Below are 21,886 nucleotides of genomic sequence, written 5' to 3'. Positions count from 1 at the left end.
ATCAAAAGCAAGAGTCTAGTGAAAAAAACTGAACACTTACTCTCAAGGCTCTGAATTAGGATTATGCTAGCACTGTGTTTTCCAACTTTTGCGTCCTTAATTTTTCAACATGAAGGTTATCCTCATGTAGTCAGTCATTAGAGAGAAAATATAATAACTTAAAAAAGAAAAAAAAAGAATAATGAAAAATTCTGTCCTATAGAATCACAGGATATCTGTGTTGGGCCATTCGTTCAGCTGCATATGTATTGATCCATACTGCATGATTTAATGATGTTAATTTGTAGCCGAGTAGTCAGTGTAGACCAGGCACTTGAAACAACTTTTGTTGGCACCCAAGGCCACAGCTCATGGATGTAAAATTTCCTTCTTTTACCTTTAGGAAAGAAGCATGAGACAGCAGTACTGTTCGGCTTCCAGGAGGTGATTGTCCTGTCTAATGAAGTCAGGCTGGGGTAGATGGGTGAAATTTATCACAGTGAGCTCACTGGCTCACTGAAGTAGTTTTGTAAAGTTCAGACAGAAGTAATGATAGGAAAATTCAGATTAGAAAGGACCTAATCCAACCTCCTGCTCAGAGGAGGGTTAGCTGTGAGTCAGATCAGGTCATTTAGGGCTGAGGTTTAGTAAATTATTACTTATTGGTGGACTCATTGCAAATAACTACTCACCTACCACGAACTGCCAGTGCACACAAGGTAAAATAGCTCAAACTAAAGATTCCATAGAAAGGCTTCAGCTAACATATTTCACCTTGTATTTGCTGAGGGCTAAAACTGGGCATGCTTTTACTGTTAACTTCATTGTGTGCCTGAAGCACCATTAAATATACCAAGGTCATACATCCTTCTATACACATTCCTCAAAATCACCTGCTCCCAGCATTAGGAATTTGCAAAAATGAAGAAGTTTGCTAGGTACCTGCCCTCTTCTGCAGCCAGTAGCTTCTGGGAATCTTTCCAATAAAGTGCATGTTTTTGGAACACTTTTACAAGCATTCTCATTTTTTCTTCCTAGTGAAAATAATGAATAAAGCATTGGTAAGATCAATGAACAAACATTTCCCTGTTTTCTGCTTTGCAGAGAGCAACAAAGCTGTCAAAGAGCTACACTGAAAGACAGGTAAAATTCCCATTTTACAGATCGTGAAACAGCAGTACTCTCATGTTGTACTATCAGAGCAGCCTGCACATCTTTGCTTTTAAATTATTTGTGAAGACCAGGCTTTCTATCATTTTTAAACATGATTCTGAAAGTATAATCGTTAATGAGGCTGCATAGAAGAAAAGATGAAAAATGCCACCAACATTGTACCATTTTAACACCAGAATATATTTTGATATAAGTTGCTTTTCATATTTTATTTTACAGTACTCTTTCAAATGCAGAGTCTTATAAGAATTTAAGGTCATTCCAACAGTTGGAGCTCTCACTGCAGAGCTCAGAGACAGGGCAGCAGTCTTAATAAAGCTCATATTCTTTTGCTCATACCGTTTCTGAATGATAGATCTCACCTAGCTGACAACACAATATTGAGGATGCACCTCCCCCCACATTCTTGTCTTCCCTCAGGCTTATCTGTACTATGCATTACAATGCAAAATGCAGCCTTGTCAGAAGAGGAGTATTACCCTCAAGGGATTCTTAGAAGTTCTTGGGGACAACATGGTTTAGAATAAAGAACTCTTGTTCACTGTCACAGGGGTCCCAGACACTATTTTATTAGCTCCCTTCTTCTGCAGATTCAGTGATTACAAAAATGGTTTTGGAAAAAACTGTGTTGCTACTCCTTATTACACTATATTAATCTGAGAAAGTGAAATTGGGGAAAGAGAAGAAATAGAAAATGTTTTACCTTGTTGCCATAAGGTAAACTGGCTCCAGTCTCCTTTTTCTCGTAGATTCTCATCTTCAGGCAGGAAGAGGCTTCTTTTTTTATCCATCACAGCAAGCCCCTCATCCCGAATGAGCTTCCAATTTTTTTCTAAGGACTGTTGTGAGAGCCATGTTACTGCACTGAGAACTTACTACATTTGGCTTTAGTACTTTTTTTATTTTTCCCTGACATTAACTTTTTTTTTAATTTAAAAGCACTAAAAGAGTGTTCATCATCATTATCAAGTTTCTTTATATTCAATTCCCTTCTGACACGTTAAGGCAGGAAAAACAATTTCCACAGTATTCCTCAGATTCAATTACATTTGGATCATGAAACTTCAATAATCCCCAGCCTCTTTTCAGACTAGGCCTCACTTTGACTTGCTTTTTGATTAGCCTAAGGGCCCTCTAACAGATCATTTTGCATTGCAAGCTAGGAAGAGTATTGTTCTTAAAGACAGCACATGTTACCTAGAAGCACTCATGCAACTAGAAAACCACTCCCATAACCTGGAACTCCAGGTGTTGGCAGAACATCACAGTTCAAACAGTACAAATGTAAACAGGCCACTTAAGTTGACAGTTATGATTTAAATCTTCAGAAAGGTTTGCAAAGATTCACTTGCATATGCTGATGCTATTGGAAAAGATCGAATATGACTTGAAATGCCAGGTGATGATTTATGGATACAACCATTAAAAATGTGTAAGCTGCTTGTACCATACATAGCAAAACCACAAGACTGTAGAACTAAAAATTCTGTTCTCTGTTGCCTTAGGACATTATATTTGTAAAAATCAGATAGATCAGAAAGCCTTTTATTCTGCCAATAAGTCATTTTAATGTTAAAGCAATATAAATGAAAAACCCATAGCGTCACAATGGACCTGGATAAGTGACTTCAATTTCCCAGCTGCTTACTTTACTTGCTAAACCTTATTTTGGGTGAATGGTTTTCATTTTTCCTTTGTGCTCTTGAACAAAGCATTTCTGTAAGACATTTTCAATCAATTTCATACTGAAAATAGGCTAAGGTGTGCTCCCACACTACCTCTTTATATGATGTGTAAAGCCGAGTAAAACTCAAGTCTGTGAGACCAGGTGATATAACTGCCCCTTTTTAGCCTTAAAACTCCATATGGTTATCAGCCTTCCCCATTTCAATTAAAAAGTTGCATTTTCCACTTGAGTTTTTTCAATTAAAAGACAAGCTAATCACACAAAATAGGTTGTATGTTGATACATCATAAAAGGCTCAGCAAGCCATGGCTAGAACATGCTGTCTATAATACGGCAACTTTCTCCCACTAGAACATTTTTAGGTTGGCTAAGACCTATGAAAATTAGGATTGCACTTCTGTTATTACAGTACCTCTTCCTAGCAAATTGTTTTCTCTCTCATCCATCAGTAAAGGGGAAGAGCACTTATCATTTTTCCTGGTGAATTCACCTTATTCTCTCTCATTGATGGGTTTCCATAACACTTGTTTAACAGTTAACATTAAGTAGAAATGTTTCTTAGAATATCTTTGGAAAACTGACTTTTCCAAAATGCAGGGTACAAAACAAGACTGAAAATTTCCACCCGATCAGAGATGAATAGTGAACAGTGCTGGTACTGATTCAACATTACTGTATCTACAAAAGGAAATACCAGCTTGAGTACCTGATTTTGCACTGGCTGGAGAAGAGAAAGAAAAGAATAACTTACATTTGCACAAGCCTCAAATTACAGTGATACAGATCAACAAAACTGGGAAATTTTAAAAGATACAAGTGCTTCTCTGTTTCCTCAAACTCCTCCTACTCCCTCATCTGAAAAAAGGTAAGAAGAAGCATTCAACCATGCAGACAAGATGATATATGAAGAGCACCAATGGTCCAAGGAGTTGCAGGCAACAGCTGCTTGGTCACCTCTAATCCTTCATGAGTGCCACAGGCTGAAAGTTAACCTCCAAAGGTGTGTGTTTGTCCTTGCATTTTAAGACTCCTTCCCTAACATTTTGGATATGAAGTGATTTGAATACATATCATTGATTTTGAACTAGCTCCTCAGTGGTTTTAGATATAACTTGCACTGAAATCAATAGCGTCTCTATACTCCTGAAGACCTGGACCCCATCTATAAAAGACACTGACAGTGCTTTACTATAAGTGATAGGCAACTCCTAGGTAAAAAGGAAGCAGAGGGTTACAGTAGTTCAAACAGCTCAGTCTTGATCTCTCTGATTTTACAGACTCTTAGGCATACCTTGAATGGTAAGAACTCATAACACCATTAAAACATAATGACTAAGTCAATAATATGTAGCGATTCAAGCCTCAGGTTAGAGCAACAAATTCATATTATATTTGGTGCAATATCCCGATTTTAAGTGAAGAATCAGGTGGCAAACAGCATTGGGAGCATATGTACTTGTTTCCTAGCAGATGATTCCCATAAACCTCCATATGGCTTTTTAAATACAGTTCCTAACAATAATGGAAGTTTACAGTTGCTTTACATCTGGCAATAGTGTAGATTTTATTGCCAAAGATGTTACTATATTTAAATAGGGATTTCCAAATATTGGTTTATTTTTATGTGTGACTATTATAAGAATCTTTACTCTGTGCTGTCAAACCCTTTCAAATGCATGGTCATAAACGACACAGGCAGAGACTGAGAGGTTACTACCCTCTGTGAGGCCTAACTACTGAACACATGTCCATTTTAATTCATTGGACTATAAAATAAAATAATGGTGAAGACTTCAATCTATTTCACTTTGTTACTGAAACAGAGTATGAGAGTGTTCATGATCAGTTACCGTATCTCTGCTGGGGATAACCTCCAAGTAAGGGGCAATATTTTAAACCTTTCAAAATGGGTTCCTTGTACCCATCCAGTCATTCAGAGTGCTTGAACATCAGCATGTGTATGCATCATCTGCTCTTTTCAACGCAAGGCTCCCCTTAAAGCATCCAGCCACACTTTAAATGCATATTTCAATTTAATTTCTCCATTATATATGAATGTTTAGCTATTATTAGCTAAACCATTAAAGTCCTACCTGTCACTCTCCAGAAAATATTATGGATATGTGCTGCTCCAGTACTTTCATTCTCTACGCTTTTCTTGCTGCACTTTAAATTTTTAATTAATAAAATCTAAGCCAGAGAAAACTGACAATACAAGATCTACTTTAATCAATCACTGTAGTACATTATAGCTATTCACTGTAGTACATTGTTGGCAAAGCATCCTCGGGGTCCTTCCAAAAAGTCACAGGACAAACATGAGGAAAGGAAGAAGTTACCTAGGCCATTAACCTATGTAGTAGTTTCAGACTGGTGAAAAGTCTCTAGGGTTCAATAGCATTGTACCTCTTTTTTTTTTTTTTTTTTTTAAATGAGCACCAGAATAGAACCTATACTGAGGTTCTACAAAAGGTACCAGAGAATGATGCAATGACTCAGCAAGACCATTCATGGAAAGCTAATTGCCCCAAAGGAAGAGGACAGGTTTTCAAAGATAAAAGTAAGGTTTCCTTTTAGCTGAGCTCAAACAAGAAAGAAGGAGTTTCTATCTCCAAATCCAAAGGCCTGAAATACTGTAGATCAGAAACATTAACAGAACATTTCTATATAAATCACTTGACACACTCTTCCTTACTTAAACCTATGTCTTCTTTTCCCTAAGAAATCAGGTGTCCCTTCCTATTCTTTCAAGGAAACTATAAAATACACAAGCATTAATGAGCAACAGCTAAAGAGTTGCAAAGATCCACTTCCCCTTATCACAGTAGCACTAATCAGGATTTACCACCATAATACACATCCTGTTAAGTGTTACTTTGTGGGGTTTTTTTAGAAACTAAAAAAAATCCCTCTTCCTTAAGACATCCAGGCAAGTAGGTAACAGTGAAGTAAATAAAGAATGAGGCTGTCTTTAATCTTACCCATCAGGCAGTTAAACATCAGGCCTAAATTAGTTGTCTAGGCTTCTTTTTTTAGTAAAGCAGTAGGGAAGTTAACACCAGAAGGGAAGACATGCCATCCTTAGATAGTTATTTAACATAGTAAAAATTAATCATCCTCTGGAAATACTTCTTTTTTGACCTGTAAATAGACCACTAGTATGGACAATATGTCTTGTGTCTGTATGGCTACAGTTAGGTGACCTGAACGCCCCTCAGAAAGAATTTATTAAAATGGGAATACAAAAAAAAAAAGACAATTTTTTCTTCAGGTTTTCTATGGAAAAAGCAAGGCATTGTCAAAATTCACATCCCCATCTCCAATCCCAAGAAATCACATGACTCTTTATAACAAAATCAAGCCAGGTCTCTGCCATAAGATGCTACTGACCACAGCTGTGCTAGTTAGTAGAATGAACCAAAACAAGCTGCCAGTCTGGCTTTAGCACTGTCTTAGTTAGCCACAAATAAATGTTCAGTTAGCTCTGTTAAGCTACCAAGATATTGAAAAAAGCTTGTTCACATTTAACAACAAGTAGTGAAACACAGGGAGAGAGGGTCAGGGCCTCCAGTGCTTTGCCCTTCATACAGCAGTTTTCCATGTCAAATTCTATCATTGGGATTTGGTAGCATTTCCGACACATCCTGCACAGATGTAAGAGGAATCTAATGAGACGAAGCAGTAAGAAATAACTGCTGATTAGTTTTTGCTCTGTGGAATGGGGAAAAAATGTTTTTTTAAACTAAAGCATGTACAGAAGTTGGGTATTTCAGAAATTAATAAAGCCAATGTTTTCAATGATTTTTTTTCCACTTTCTAGAGAATATTACTTCAAATTTTGCTTGCAGCATCATATGTTATTAGAATCAAGCCCGCTTTTTTTCAAAACTTGAGTTATAAGGGAAACACAATACAAATATTTTTCCTGATGCATTTCACTTATATTTTGAGTTTATACTTTCAACTATGAATATTATCTTGAAGAATGTAAATCTTATGACCCCCAAATTATGATACTTATGTAAGTAAATTAACAGCCACAATTTAGACCAGATTCAATGACATATTGCTAACAGAACAGCTAAAAAACATAGCACAAAATGACTGGATTGAAGAGGTATGAGTGGATTTCAGAGAGGCACTTGTGCTGTGGAGGTCAGGGTGAATTTCTATCCTTGTTGGTCTTCTGAATGGTTCTTCTAGGAGTCATGTAGGATGCTGATCCAAATCAAGACCTCCATATATGGTCTAATCCATCTGAAAAAATCCCTTCAAGGTGGAGTCCTGGCCATTCATCCCAAGGGTGAAGGGACCATTGCCATCTGTGACTCAGGCATTTGAATGGTTTACATGTAAGAGACTGTAAAACGTCACTGCAGATAGCTCTAAAACATCAATAAAATAATATATATTCTTTATTTTTTGTTGGGCAAAAGTATGATAAGAAGTTCCCAGCTTCTCCATCTCCTTTATGGCAGGGAATATCTATTCCTACACATTCCTTGAGAATGAGTTCAATACATGCACATTTAAAATATTCCCAAATGCTAGTCCACAAAGCTAATTGCCTTTTTTGTGTGACTGAGATTACACTGGAGAATCATACTTTAATCTAAATTTCCCAGCCTTATTTATGTTGCCATCAAAAGCATAACAAGGAGTAATCTTCCTTTTTCAGTTTCTTTCCTTTTTTAAAATAAAATCATCCTTTCATAGTAGGTTTTTTAACATGTTATGTAACTAAGTATAAGGAAGCAACCACTCTGAAGGAACCTGTCTCTTGCAAATAAACATTTATGTTTTTAGATTATTTGTGCAGAATATTTTTGCTAAACCACATAATAATATTAAAACATACAGGGAAAAAAAAGGGTTCTTCTCCCCTTTTCTTTTGGGTTTTTTTTTTTTGTTTGTTTGGTTTTTTTTTAGGAATTATGATTAAAATTATTAAAATTAAAATAAAATAATAAAAATTATGCTATTTTTGAAACAAAACTATTATTATGAATAATAGCCAGACTAATTGTCTTTCATTAAATAAAAAACTTTAAAGAACCTAAATTCTATGTTGTTATCTTTGCTAAATCCATCACTGGGAGTCTACACTTGTTTCTCTTATGCAATTAAAAACTTCTAAAGAAGTCGCCAAATATTACACAAGGGATGAAGGACACAGCCTTTCCTGACTAATTAAAAATTCACAATGGGTATCCCAGACATTACTAAAGTTTGCTGTCATTTTGCACTTGAGACATTACTGTTGTCTACCATGCAGATTTTGTATTTATTAATCATTTCAGCCATCCTGTTCCCATTCTCAATTTTGAAAATGCCTGAGCTCATTTTATAGTATCTTAGTTAAAACTTGTGCTCAGTCTGAGATTGGTGTCTGGCACTCACAGGCAGTGATTCCGACTTCATAGATTAGAATTTTCTCTGCTTAATACCTTATAGTCATTATTAAAAAAAATAACATCAAAGTACACAGAAACAAACTGCCTTACCTTCACCAGTTCTGTGTAACCAGTTTCCCTTGCTGTCCACCAAGGTTGAGCTTTCAGTCCCTTGACATTGTAGAGGGAGCGCTGCCAAACTGATGCAAAGTGACCTCTTTGGTATCCAAGTTCATACCACTTGTACGCCTAAAATATTGCAGTGTTAACAATCAAATTCCTATCAGCCAAGCTCCCACACACAAAAAAAGTAACTCATGCTTTTTTGGTAAGGTAACAGACTGTCTCTTTGGATGCTGGGGTTATTCTTCTGATGTAATGTAGTAACGAACACTTAAAGAAAAAAAACCAAACCAAACCAAACAATCCCAATTAATAATCCCAAAATACATCAGTCAGCCAAGGCTGTCCAATCCAACATTAGCAAAATAGGATAACCTTCTCACATTCACACCAAATATGGGTCAGGAACATCAGTGCTCTCCTTGGACTTGGGATATCCAATTGTTTGTCATCTTGGCAACCTTGCCTTCTCTATGTTTCAATTCTCTACTTATGTATTATAGATGACTGCCTTCTGCTGCCAATGGAGATGATGTGATGATGAAAACAGTGCTGACTTTGTGGATCTAAATTGTTACATAATTATCTAATACATATATGCATTTGAATTTCTTCAAATATTTGTTGCCACACCAGAACTGAGCTGATGCTACTAATTTTTATTGACCCTTCCCTTTATTTCACATGGTAGAAACCTACTGAGGCTAATACCAGACCTTTGTTTGTCTTACTCTCCCTTTCCAGAACTTGCTTTACCACTATATAGCAGCAAAACAAGGTTCTGCAAAGGAAGAAAATGGGATGCTTGGAAAGACAAGATCCAGCATGAATAGCACTGTGATGAACCATACACAAAGAAGGGTATATATAGCTGCCTCCTTCCTGTCTAGCATTGCTGCTATGGCTGCAATATTTTAGACCACACACATAAAAAAAAAAAAAAAAAAAGGGTATGACAGGACAGCTAAGTAGGGAGATAGGAGGTAAGTCCAGAGCACTTCACAGTGCTAGTATCCCAGTGCTAGTATGGAGCTCTGTTTTAGACTTGTTCTGGAAACAGTGTGATAACGCAGGGATGTTTTAGTCACTGCTGAGCAGTGCTTACAGAGAGTCTCTGCTTACAGAGAGTTTCTGCTTCTCACCCCACCGCACCAGCGAGGTGGCTGGGGGTGCACACAGCTGGGACAGCTGACCCCAACTGACCAAAGGGATACCCCAGACCATACGATGTCATGCTCAGCATATAAAGCTGGGGGAAGAAGGAAGAAAGAAAGGATTTTTGAAGTAGTGGTGTTTGTCTTTCCAAGTAACTGTTAAGTGTGATGGAGCCCTGTTTTCCTGGAGATGGCTGAACAGCTGCCTGCTGATGGGAAGCGGTGAATGAATTCCTGGTTTTGCTTTGCTTGTACATGTGGCTTTTGCTTCACCTAACTGTCTGTATCTCAACCCAGGAGTTTTCTCACTTTTACTCTTCCGATTCTCTCCCCCATCCCATCAGCAGGGAGTCAGAGAGCAGCTGTGTGGGGCTTAGTTGCTGTCTGGGGTTAAACCATGACATCTGGACAAGATGAACACTGTCCACAGCAGTATTCTGGTATGGTAGTTTCCCTGTGTGACTATTTGTTATTTGTTTTTCAAAGAGAGTAACTTCTCCTATTCTACCTCCTGAGCATGACAGTTGTCCATTAATCTGCCCTCATTCGACATGAAGGCTAAAACAAAATGCTTATTGAGACAAAAACCACAGTACTAACTCTTAAGCTAAAGAATAATCATTTCATGTATGGGGTCTAATGGAATGTGACACATACAATCAAATAACACACCTCTAGGAGAACAGTTCATGTCAGCTTATTATTTATGTTTACCTTGAAGCAAGTAAACTAGAAAGACAAGCAAAATTTTTTTGGGTACAAATCAGTCATGAGAATAGTGCGTGACTTACTAAGACTTAGCCTTAGCAGTCAGTCAGTCATGAAAACAAAAGGCTACCGGAAATTCATGTAATGGATTATTTCTATAACTTTTCAGATGTCATCTTTGAGATTTTTTACTTCAGATATAAGGTAAAAAATGACTTTGGGTGGCTTTGCTTTCACATTTTTACATAAGTCTCTATATTGTAACCATAGATTATTTTTTGAAAGTCTACAAATTTTCTTCAAGCTTTTAAAAAATGTGGCACTCTGATCTTTATAACCATCTTAAAGTAGGGAGGAAAGGCTGCAATAGAATGTTGCCTTACAGTATTTATCTGAAGTACAGAAAAACAGTGTGGATGAACAGAATAACAGTAGACCATATGTAAGCTTTCATCTTATTTTTCTAGAGAAGCTTTGTAAAATTGTGTATGGGTTAAAAAAAAAAAAAAAGAATTACCTTTGGGTAATACAGAGTATACATTTAAATTTTGATGTTATCTTAGTTAAGTATCTGAAATGGAAGCATTATGATTTATAACGTATGTTCCCCAAGATGTAAGTTGCAATAGCAGTGGGATATCAATAGATCATTCATGGTCACTGCCTGCATTCATTTGCAATGTCTGGAGTTAGCCCAAATGATAAGGGGGATGAATTACTTGTTTCAGCCACCGACTGATGAGTATGAATGTTGCTGCTCTTTAAGAGCCATCAGCTATAATCACGATATATAATGCTGTTAATCCTTATCTATTAGAAGAATTGTCCTATGAGGTTGCCTTTGACAGCATGAAGTAGGGTTAGGTTGCCTCGGTCATCCTTTCCAGTCCTGAGTTTCCATGAGAAACCTTTCTTTTCACATGCAGATCTTGGCAGTGGACAGACTAAGTAATGACCACTATACTATTCAGAACAGCTACAACAGTATAGCTTCTTTTCCAGGAAATTGTTTGTGTCTGAGAGGCACTCAGTTTATACATTCTGTGTAAACAGCACTTTGTTCTATAATACCTTCCACTGTTCTAATTTATCTTTTTTTTAAGTCAATTTGGCATTTTATCAAATTATAGTTGGAAAGGGCATACTCAACATTGTTTCCCTAACACTTACCAAAACCACATTCATAATTCCTAATTTAGCTCTAATAGATGAATATCTACCTTCAACAAACCTTCAGTGATAGTAATTTCACATGTCCCGTAAATATTGATCTGTTTCCTTGATTAAATCTTGAAGTTCAGCAAGTCTAGCAAGGTCAGTAAGAAAAATTTAGCTTAACAGTGGACTTTCCACTGATAAATTTAGAAGTCTTCTCTATGCCAAGAAGTTCATTTGTCATCGATTAAAACTTTTTCTACAGTAGATTTGACCATTAACTCCATAAATATTAACACATGATTATCCTGCAGACTGGGATGATATACATTAATTACATCTGTGTTGTATCTTTAGTCAAACATTGAGCCTAGAGCATCCCATTACAATCATTTAACCCAGAATATCCCACAAAAGCATACAGGGATTTCCTTTTCGGTTTTCTGTTGAGAGAAGGACAGAGAGAGAGAGACAGAGTGCATGCAAGCCGGCGCTCTGTATGTGTGTGTGTATTTACGTACAGAATGAGGCCAATTAATTCTCACTTGTAAATGAACTTTTAAATTCAAGAAACTTCATTGGAAGAATATTTTATTGTACTTTCAGAGAAGGCAATCTAACTTAAAACCACAGATATTATCACATTTTAATGTATGTATAAGGTATTGCAATATAAGTTCCGTGATTTATAAAGAAAGAAAACCAACCTGATGAAATAGGCTTAAGAAAGATCACTAACATAGGCGCTACTATACTCCACCTGGAGAACTACTGACCAACTGGGCCAAGATACTCAAGAGGCCAGCATACTTTACAGTATTTTAGATATTAATATTTCAGACCTATTACTAGATAACTCTTTAAAAAGCAGTTCCACTATGATTTTTTTATTCTTATTATTTTCACATTTCCCATCCAGGAACCTGAGTAGGGCTTTTTGGCTTGTTTTTTGTTTGTTTTTAAATACACGCCCATAGTAAAGTTCATTACTGATAACAGTCTTCAACAAAAGCCCTTTGCTCCCCTACCATGGCAATAGTGCTAATTCATACATTTAAATCTAGCTTTTACATTAAATTTGGTTTTAAATTAATGAATTGGAAACTCTTATGGTTTTCAGTCGCATATGTTTGTTTTTGTTGGGCATGCAACAGATTTGTTGCACAAATCTCTGCTTTTCTGATCTGTTTGCTACTTTAATTATTGAACAAATACTGTCACTCAGCCCACACATTCAGTCCTCTTATGGTCTTTTATCACATACTCATTGGTGCTCAAGGTCACTTTGAGGAAGAAGGGAGGTTTACAAAACACTGTTATAACAGAGCTATGAGAGAACTTCCATACAGTGATATACATGTACTTGTTTTTTTTTAACTCTGGTTAAAGTCTTTGTTGTAAGTGGCAGGAGCAGAAAACAGACTCTAAAAACACCTTGATTGCATTTTTGAAGAATGTTTGGTCCCTCAGTTTAAACTGCCTCATGCAAGCTTTAAAAGTTTAGGTTAGTTCTAAAGCAACAGATGCTAAGAGACTCTCTTGTCACACCAATGGCAGATTTTTTGCTGTTGCTTATCTTGACCTCTACACACATATGGTGGATTGTTATTGCAATAGGACTACTCATGTTTTCAACACTGAGCCCATGCTTAAAAGTTTTTTTGGATTCTGCAGTCCATCAGAGGTTTAGCTTTAAAGCAAGAACATGTTAAATATGTACCTCTGTGTCTCCCATTCTCTGCAAGGCATCACCCAGATGAAAATAAAAGCGTCCGTCATTTGTGCCAGGGTCACCAGACTCGAGTCCTTCCTAAAAAATAGAAGAAAAAAAAAAAAAAAAGAAAAGGAAAAAGGATAAGAGAAACTTCAACAGGACTTCTAAAATAATTCATTTGATTGCTGTAAATAGGCTGCCAATTCTATGCAAGAGACAGGCTATGATATTGGCTATCAAATCTAACCACCATAGTCATCTGGAACTCAGGCTGAATGAATACTTCAGTAAAAAAACATTGGGAAATGTTATCAGTTTTCCAAATGCCATGTTCTCTCCCCGCAGTCCCTCCAAAACAGAAGTGTATTCAGAGATGGATACTTGCCCCTGACTCTATGTACATATACACAAGCATTTCAGTAAGCTGTATTAAGGTTTTATTTTGTGGTGTTTCTTCCCAAACACTCAGAAGTATATGCAAGCCCTCTGGATTTTTCAAGAACCTTAAGTGTGCAGCATACTGCCAAACTCAAAGCAGTTTGAGACTCATAGCTGTGTACTTAGAGTTAACCACCAATAAAACAAATACTTAATGTTTAAGAATTGATGACTCTCAATGTACAAGCTTGTTCCAGCTCATAGGCAGTGATATAGCAATATAACTCCAACATATAGCTTAAACTGTGATTTGTGATTAGTATGCTTCTACCTTGACATGTTTTATATGTTGCAATTTTATTTTTTACAGGTAAAATATTTACTGTAAGTGAGAAAAGAAAAATACCTTTAGATAGGGTATGCTCTCTGCTATCTTGTTTTCTGCCTTCAAGATGAAGCCATAATGTACTTTGGCAAAGCCATCATTTGGAGCCAGGCTTAGAACCTGTTTGAAAGCAAATAAATTAAATACTCATGTATGGATCTATGCAAATTAACAAACCTGTGCACATATTACTATTTAGTGATGCAATGACATTTTCTTTAATCGCTGACTCTCAGATAAATTATTGGCTTGGCTGTACTTTCTTTTCCACATTCATTTTTGTGCTTCTCCAGAAAAATCTATTACAAATCAAACTTTAGAGTCTCAGAAGTAAAAATTATTCCAACCAGAATCTCTGAATTGCTTTATTTTTCAGTTGTCTGCCTTTCTCCACCCTCTCTCTTGAGTTACAGTATGCTACATTACAGAATTAACACCATTTATTAACATTTAAGTTACCTATCCCAGGTTTGACTAATCTGAAGGAAAGCAGCTGCTCTTGAAAGAACCTACAAAACAGTCATGGGAAGCATAGTGTAGAAATATACCTGAAATAGTTTAAAATCAGATAGGTTTATACTGGTGGCAAACTAGTCTTGGCATGAGAAAACATATTACACTGCAAAGCACAGTGAGTACAATTGAGAAAGACGCTGTAAGATGAAGCCTGCATCACAGAATGGGACTGCGCAGACACTGGGAACACAAAGGGCATTCTCAGTACTGCGGTGAACTAGAGCATTCTCTGGAAGAGCTTACACTTGCTTGGCCAAGAGAAAGCTATCAGATGGTAATGCAAGGTCTAATGCAGTAGTGATTCAATGTGCTTTCATGCCAGAAGGTGATGGATAAATAATTCTTCTACAGTTGTGTGCTGGTCTCTTTGACCAAGACCTAGCATGCTGAATTAAGCTAAAAGATGATGTATCCTGAACAAGATTCAGATAATGTCCAAGTTATAGCCTGCCTTAATGCTGCAGGAAAGGAAAACCTATAGGCAAATATCTGGAGATGGATATTTCAGGGGACTGTGCAAGAGAAAGATTTGTGAGTACAGGGACAGCTGTAGGAAAGGATCAGTTTATGGGGAAGTCTTTCAGGGAAAGGAGGTGTGAAGCTGGCTGGCCTGAGTTCTGAAACATATACCTAACATTACTGAGATAATTTAAGTGCATTTGGTCTGCCTCAGCCAAGGGGAAAATTAGAGAATGTCTTGATCTACTTTCTACTCCACGTTTCTATGATGCATATATTCAATATCATTTGTAGCTCTATGTGGTATCAATTACATGGTCAAGTTAATTTGTTGTTATACCTCCTCTCTCCTTAAATAAGGGTGGACAGTCTTATCAGGACAGATCCTCAGTCTGTGAGGATCATCACAAGAGCCTGGCAGCGGAATTGCAGAGGCTGATACCTGCTGAATACTGAACTTAGCACAGCCGCTACATACAAAACAACAGATGAGCAATTTCTCTTGCCTAAAGCCATTTTTGAAGCTACTAAACTTCTGCCATGGATAAAATGTCTGCATACATTATAGCCATTTTCCTCTGCCTTTTCCAGTCACTGTCTAACCTAATTTTTCAATCAATTTAATTACAAGCAAAACCATAACAAGTTCTCTGGGCCAATTTCTCTGCTTTCTCAAACCTTATTAGATACAAACTACATCCAAGCAAAACTAAAATGAGTGCAATGTGCATATAAAATGTTATGGGTTAAAAATAGCAGCATTTTATTCCTTTTTGCAGAAGAGCTACTATGAAGGAACAATCAATTTACCAATCTATCTGAAGTCCATAATATGACAAATTATTAGCAAAAAGTGAACCTGGCAAGTCATAGTAAGGACGAGCTTGATCCCTACTATAAGAATACGTTACTACCTTATGCATCTTACTCATTTTGACTACGGAGTTCTGTGTATAATTATTTTGATCCATGAATCTGTACCTGCAGGGTGAAATAAATGACTGACAGAAATATTTATTAGCCATATAATTTTCTTACAGTTCCTTTAACTATAGGATAAAGCTATCTGATTAATTAAGACAGAATAGAATTTTCTGTATTACGGTTCATTTAAACTATGCCGAGTTGCATTAAGGCATGATCTACATTCAGAGCCCCTGAAGAGAAGCGAAGAGATACAATCAGCAGAAATTACACTGGAAGTATTTAATGTAAATTGTATTACTCTGTTGCTGTTGCTGCATGCAATATTAATTATGTTTAGAAATAAGTTTTACTAAACTGCTCATCGCCCATTAAATATTAATCATGAATATAGAAATTAACCTCTGGGGCTATCAATGGCTAATTAGCCAGGGCAGAGTACTGTGTTAATGTGGATATTCTGCTTTTGGTACCTGAGATAGCTCAATCAGAGCTGGCTTATGCGTGTCTGTATAATGCTGCACTGAGCCATGCAGACATGCCTCAGCATGGCAGGCAGAAAAAGTGCTATTACCAGAGTAACTGATCTTATAAAGTTCTCTTCCACTGTATTTTATCATAATCTGTAGACCTTTGAAAATAAAAATAGCTCTAAATTCTATTAGGACTACTTTTAACAATATGTTTTCTTTGAAAATAAAAATAGCTTTGAATTCTACTAGGACTACTTTCAACATTATGATTCTGTGTCCCTAAGTGCAATGTTAGAGGCAAAACTGAATCCTCTCCAGTTGGACACCATTTTCCATCTGTGGTCCAGCATAAATTCTGGCAAATGCATACCAGAAAAGTGTATTTTGTGTTAGTTAGATTATACCACACTACAGCTGTTATGTACAAACTCTCTTGATCTGAAGTTCAGTGTTTATACACATCACTTCTGTAGCTAAAAGAAGGAACATAGCGTATTTATGACTTTTGAAATAAAAATGTGACTATAACACTTCAACAGCTCCAAAGACATAACAAATTTGGAATGGAAAACAAGAATTGAATGGAAAATAAGTAAACTAAATGTAAAGCAGAAAGTTTTCTTTCACTAGGATTCCTTGGGCATCTATTCAATTCCTTGGACATGATGCAAGGTAGAGTTGGTCTGGTCTGAAATGGCACATACTGTAATCCCAATGTAGGGGACAGTGCCTGTGAAGGGTCCAGCTGGTTGCATGTGTTCAGCCCATGCTTAAAACAGACTAATAACATGGAATTAAGATCAAAATGTTCCAGGAGGAAGCAAGAATCTAGCAGACGCCCAAGAAATGGGAAATTTGGAGTCTAGACTCTTCTGCGCAGAAGAGTTGTTCAACTACTTGGGAAATGCCCGAGGAGCAGAAACAAGTACCACATACACAAAAAGCTAGACAACCACAAAAAAAAGAATGGGACCAAAGAGGAACCAGCAAAAAGCTGAGCCTTTAGTCGAACAAGGGGTACATTCTCTTGAGGATGCATCCTGAGCTCTGCTCTTTTCCTAGATGTCCATGTCTTCTGCATTAAAGAGCACTGAATAAAATATATGAACATCCTTACAGTGGGAATTGGAATCCAGGATTCATAAATATTGGAGGCATCTACTTTGTAGCACTGAGTTCATGCTCTTGGCTGTGCTCTCTTATGTTTTTCTATCAAATCACTAATTTGTCCTACACTAGTGAGAAGAAGGATTTATTCATATTACAGAAGTTTCCCATGTTTTTCAAACATCATGGGAAGAGGAAGATGTCTCCTGGAGGTCCCCTGAACCACTCTTCACAGTTTGCCCATCTCTATATTGACTATGCACAGAACCTAAGCACCTATGGTAGGAGCTCCAAACCATATGCCAATCACGTTTAAATGTGCATTGCAACAGCTGAGCAAAGCACTCGAGAGCAGACCATATGGCCCCTAAGCAATGTGCTGAAAATCATGTAAGAAGCCTTCAGTATAACCAAGAATAAAAGCAGGTACACATGAGCTTCTCCCTGTTTCTTTGGCTATATTTCCTTTCTTAAAATTCTTCATGTAAATTTATCCTTAATTACAACAAAGAAAAAAAATTACATTACTGTGTTGGAATTCATCCTGAATATAGACAAAACTCATGTGATTTTTAAAAACAATAAATTCGATTCCTTTTAAGAGGTATTTATTTGTTGCTCTTTTACAAGGACAGCACATCACTATGATCTATTTCAGTGGTTAGTGAACCTCAAAACAGAGTGATTACACTGGATAAAGTCTATGGATGCATGGAAAACAATATATTAAAAGCAGATCAGTTCTTCTTTTGCATATTTGTTCTTAATCAGAACAGTATACACTTCTTCTGAAGTATATCAAACTCATTATCAAAGTAATTATACTATAAACTCATAACCTTCTCCCATTTATAAAACATCCTGTGATTATTGATATTGAGAAATTCTAACAACTGTATTGTCTGCAGCAAAATACTGAAAAATTACAAAGGAAAATCTTGCCCAAAAGGAATACATTTTTGCTTTTTTTCAAGTTCCTTGCAGCTTGAGAAGCAGGTTCAGTTAATATATTCTATCTTTAAAAGCTGATGTTTCCAATTCTCTGTGAAATTTTGACAGCAGGCCAAAAATTACTGAACAAAAGTGTTTTATGGAAGGACCTACAAAGTAGCCAAAGTAACAAAGCAAATATTATTCTGGCAACATTCAAGACTACCAGAGGAGCTTGAGGGAAAAAAAAAAAAAAAAAAAAGGTTTATCAGGGTTTGGCTCCTGCTTCCAACCATGTGGTTGAACGTCCTCCTTCTCTTTGAGAAACCACCTGAGACGAGAATCCCCTCAGACTCCCAGATGTGGGGGATGGAAAACTGGGCCTTTATTCTCAGGAGGTGGTACTAGTCATGCTGGTTCATCTTCAGGCTACCTAATCAGCCAATTACCATACCACACCTGTACTAAACAAGCACTGCAGCAAGTGTGCCAACATCAACAAGATCATCTCTGATCAGGTGCTAACAGCTTGTGCTCTACCAGTGATGTCAAGCTCTGCATCTGTCAGAGTTTCCAGATGTTAACAGGGTTTCTAGATCAGAGGAGCAGAGTGGTCCTTCCGGGCAGTGAAGTCACCCCAGTCTGGTAATGACAGTATAAGATAGTATAAGATAGGAATATAAATCCACAAAACATGTGTCATGAAAGAAAAAAACAAATTTAGGCTGCCTGCAAAAATCATGCAAAACCAAAGGTTAAATAGCTGTGTGAGTACCAAACTACTTCATCACATGGTTAGAGATGGTGTTCCTGTAAAGAAACAGGCTTACTTCTGCTTCCCATGTATTGCAGATAAGACTTTTTTTTTATACTATACATTACATGTATATTTGTTGTCAATATATTCCAAACTAAGCTACCAGAAGGTATAAGAAATCAAATATTATTAGGCATATGAAGAATATCTGCACTTCTCTGTCTCTGAGGAAAAACATTTAGCATGGCAGTATCTGGAAACCTGAATTAAAATTAGAAGATAATTAAGAACTGCACTAGAAAAAAAAATCTTATCTATATTAACCCTTCAAAACCTGACATGCAAAATGTTTAACAACTAAAAAAGTTAAAAGCAAGCAATCTTTCAAATGAACATATGAATGCAAATAATACTTTTCCTTGGTTGGAATGGAAACTCACCTCTTCGTATACTTTCTTGGCATTGCTGTTATCTCCTATCAAGAGGTAACCAACACCAAGGTCATTCTTGAATGAAGTATCACTGGGAAAGAGCTGAACTAGTTTCTGCAGAGTAAGCAGGGAACCCCTCATGCGACCTAATTTGATTGAACAAGACTGAATTACAACTACAGATATGAGTAACAGTAGTAAGATGCTTACATAACATCTAAGAAAACGTAAGTCAGAGCCAGGTGTTCCACTTTCACTAACGATGAAGAAGCAGAACTTGGAAAAAAACCCACTTGTGCAGATGGGAGTATATTCAGCTGCTTGGTTGTCACCGGGGGTGTAGCCGTACAAGGTATATTTCAGGAAATCACTGCGAATGCCTATTGTGCAGTGTTATGGTAGCCTCTAGTGGAGAACTGTTCACAGTGTAGCAGTAACAACATTTAAGCTTTGGCTGCTCTTTCATACACAGATGTCAAAGTGCTCGAAGATAATAGGTAAACATATCAAAATAAACCTAGTCTTAATTGATTAAGTCATTAAATGCATTTCTAGTGTTAAGCAATAGTTCTACTATATTTTCATTATTAAATTAATCATGCTTTATGTGCTTAAAATTAAGTACATTCCTTGGCCTCCTAGATTAGGTCTTCCTGAGGAACAGCAAGATCAAAACAAGTGGATATTAAAATTCAACCCATGGGAACAGAACTCTTCTCCACCAAAGCTGACTGTGCCTCATATTCTAATCAGCACTTCTCATACATCACAGACTTGAGATCTAAACTTTCAGATGTTTTCCCTAAACTAAATTCCATTTTTTTCTATGTTTACTGAAAGTTTATTCTGGGTACGTTTACTCAGCATATGTCATTAATTCCCTCATGATTTCCCTCAGCTTCAGTAAAAAAGGACATTTTCTTCTTTCTGTCTCAATAAAAATTTTTTTACCACCTCCCATCATAGCTTCTCATAGCACCTAGTGTGCTGTTGTCTACAGGCACTAATATCATCCAAGCAATTATATACACTAGTTCCCTATAAATATTTTAAAGAATTTTAAAATATTTTTCATAAGCATTTAAGAGATTAGGAACACAAGTCCTACCAAAGAGTCAATGGAATTGGCACTTTTAAGTCCTTACTAATCTTTTGAAAGTCTTGCTCACACAGCTTACATAATTTTTACACCACCCTCAAATCTTACCAAGAAACTGCTGCCTGTCTGCTTCTCGTTTCAAGCTCAGTTTTATCAGATCTGAAGGGACATTTGGCAGACTAACCACTTCATCATAGGTGGTGATAGCTTTTTGCAGCATCTCATTACTTCTCATTTTCTCAGCTAAGTCATCTTCAGACTAGAAAGAATCACAAAACCATTATTCGAACACATAATAATCCATTAGACTTAAAAACAACTTTGTTTTCCTAAAAGGCAAATTATGTAACTGTCAGACTATGTGAATGTTTTTAGAATTATCTTTATATAATTTTGGCATAACAATGGAAAACTTATTTGGTTGTGCTTCACGGTAAAGCAGATTAGAATTACTGTTAATTCTTGTTTCCTGCAAACTGTTTGAAAGCATAAGTAAGAGAAAATTTACACCTAAAACATACATTAACACAGATTTTTGGTTAATATTTGTAGAAGTCCTAATTTCTGCCTTTGAAAATAAATGAAGCAATCTGATTTAATAATATGGAAGAAACTTAAATTGCCTATGGTTTATTTGTATACTAAGCCTCACACTGGCAGCAATACACAGATCAAAACACACCAACAAACATTTTCATATATTCTGAAACAAATTTATTTACACTCTTTCTTAGAAAACTAATTAGGTATCGGCTTAACTCTTGCATATGTTGATAGAATATCTACCCCACAACTCTTTCAGAACTAAAATTTGTCATCAAGTTCAGAAGCAGACCAAAGGATATACGAGATCTCTACTGTGTAATTACAGCTTTATGAAGCTGATGGAAGCTATGACTGATTTCACTCGTAGTATGGCATTTTCGTAATTTGTTTCCACAGCTGAAAAAAAATAAGACTGTATCTCAAATGTTGAATTTTTAAAGCATTACTTTGAATTCCCAAATACTTCTATTTTTATTGGCTTATGTTCTTTCTTAAGTCAATTAGCAGAGCAAGGCATAGATGCATCGCAAGCACTGCAGGTACAGAAGCTCTTATTGGTCTACCTAAATTCACTGTTGCATCAATCATACACATTAAATGAAACAGCTTCAACAGTGTTAGCTGTATATGCTGCAGTGTCTGGAATCTTTTTGCACTTCTGTCCTTTTCTTTTTTCCCTTGAGCTACTTTGAAATTGAGTATGGGAAATACCAAACAATATGGTTACTCAGACAAACAGCTGATCAGCTGGTTTTCAGAGATAACTTCAGAAATCAGTTTTAAGCAATAATTTGT

At 36.5% G+C, this 21,886-nt stretch overlaps 1 protein-coding gene across 7 annotated transcripts in view; it reads right to left on the bottom strand.

Annotated features, from left to right (window-relative positions):
- The window catches only part of ASPH (aspartate beta-hydroxylase), a 115,660-nt gene that overhangs the window by 14,043 nt on the left and 79,731 nt on the right, over positions 1 to 21,886 (bottom strand). For all 7 annotated transcript variants that reach the window (XM_074818418.1, XM_074818428.1, XM_074818455.1 and 4 more), the window contains 7 exons: positions 20,654 to 20,804; positions 19,456 to 19,592; positions 13,871 to 13,969; positions 13,093 to 13,182; positions 8,344 to 8,481; positions 1,856 to 1,991; positions 922 to 1,013 (listed from right to left, as the gene is read on the bottom strand). In XM_074818418.1, the coding sequence (XP_074674519.1) occupies positions 922 to 1,013; positions 1,856 to 1,991; positions 8,344 to 8,481; positions 13,093 to 13,182; positions 13,871 to 13,969; positions 19,456 to 19,592; positions 20,654 to 20,804 (843 nt within the window). The remainder of the gene's footprint in view (positions 1 to 921; positions 1,014 to 1,855; positions 1,992 to 8,343; positions 8,482 to 13,092; positions 13,183 to 13,870; positions 13,970 to 19,455; positions 19,593 to 20,653; positions 20,805 to 21,886) is intronic.

This window comes from Strix aluco, chromosome 1 (assembly GCF_031877795.1).
Source record: "Strix aluco isolate bStrAlu1 chromosome 1, bStrAlu1.hap1, whole genome shotgun sequence".
NCBI lineage: Eukaryota > Metazoa > Chordata > Aves > Strigiformes > Strigidae > Strix > Strix aluco.
The sequence above is the reverse complement of the archived record's forward strand: the minus strand, read 5'-3'. Positions and strand labels throughout refer to the sequence as shown.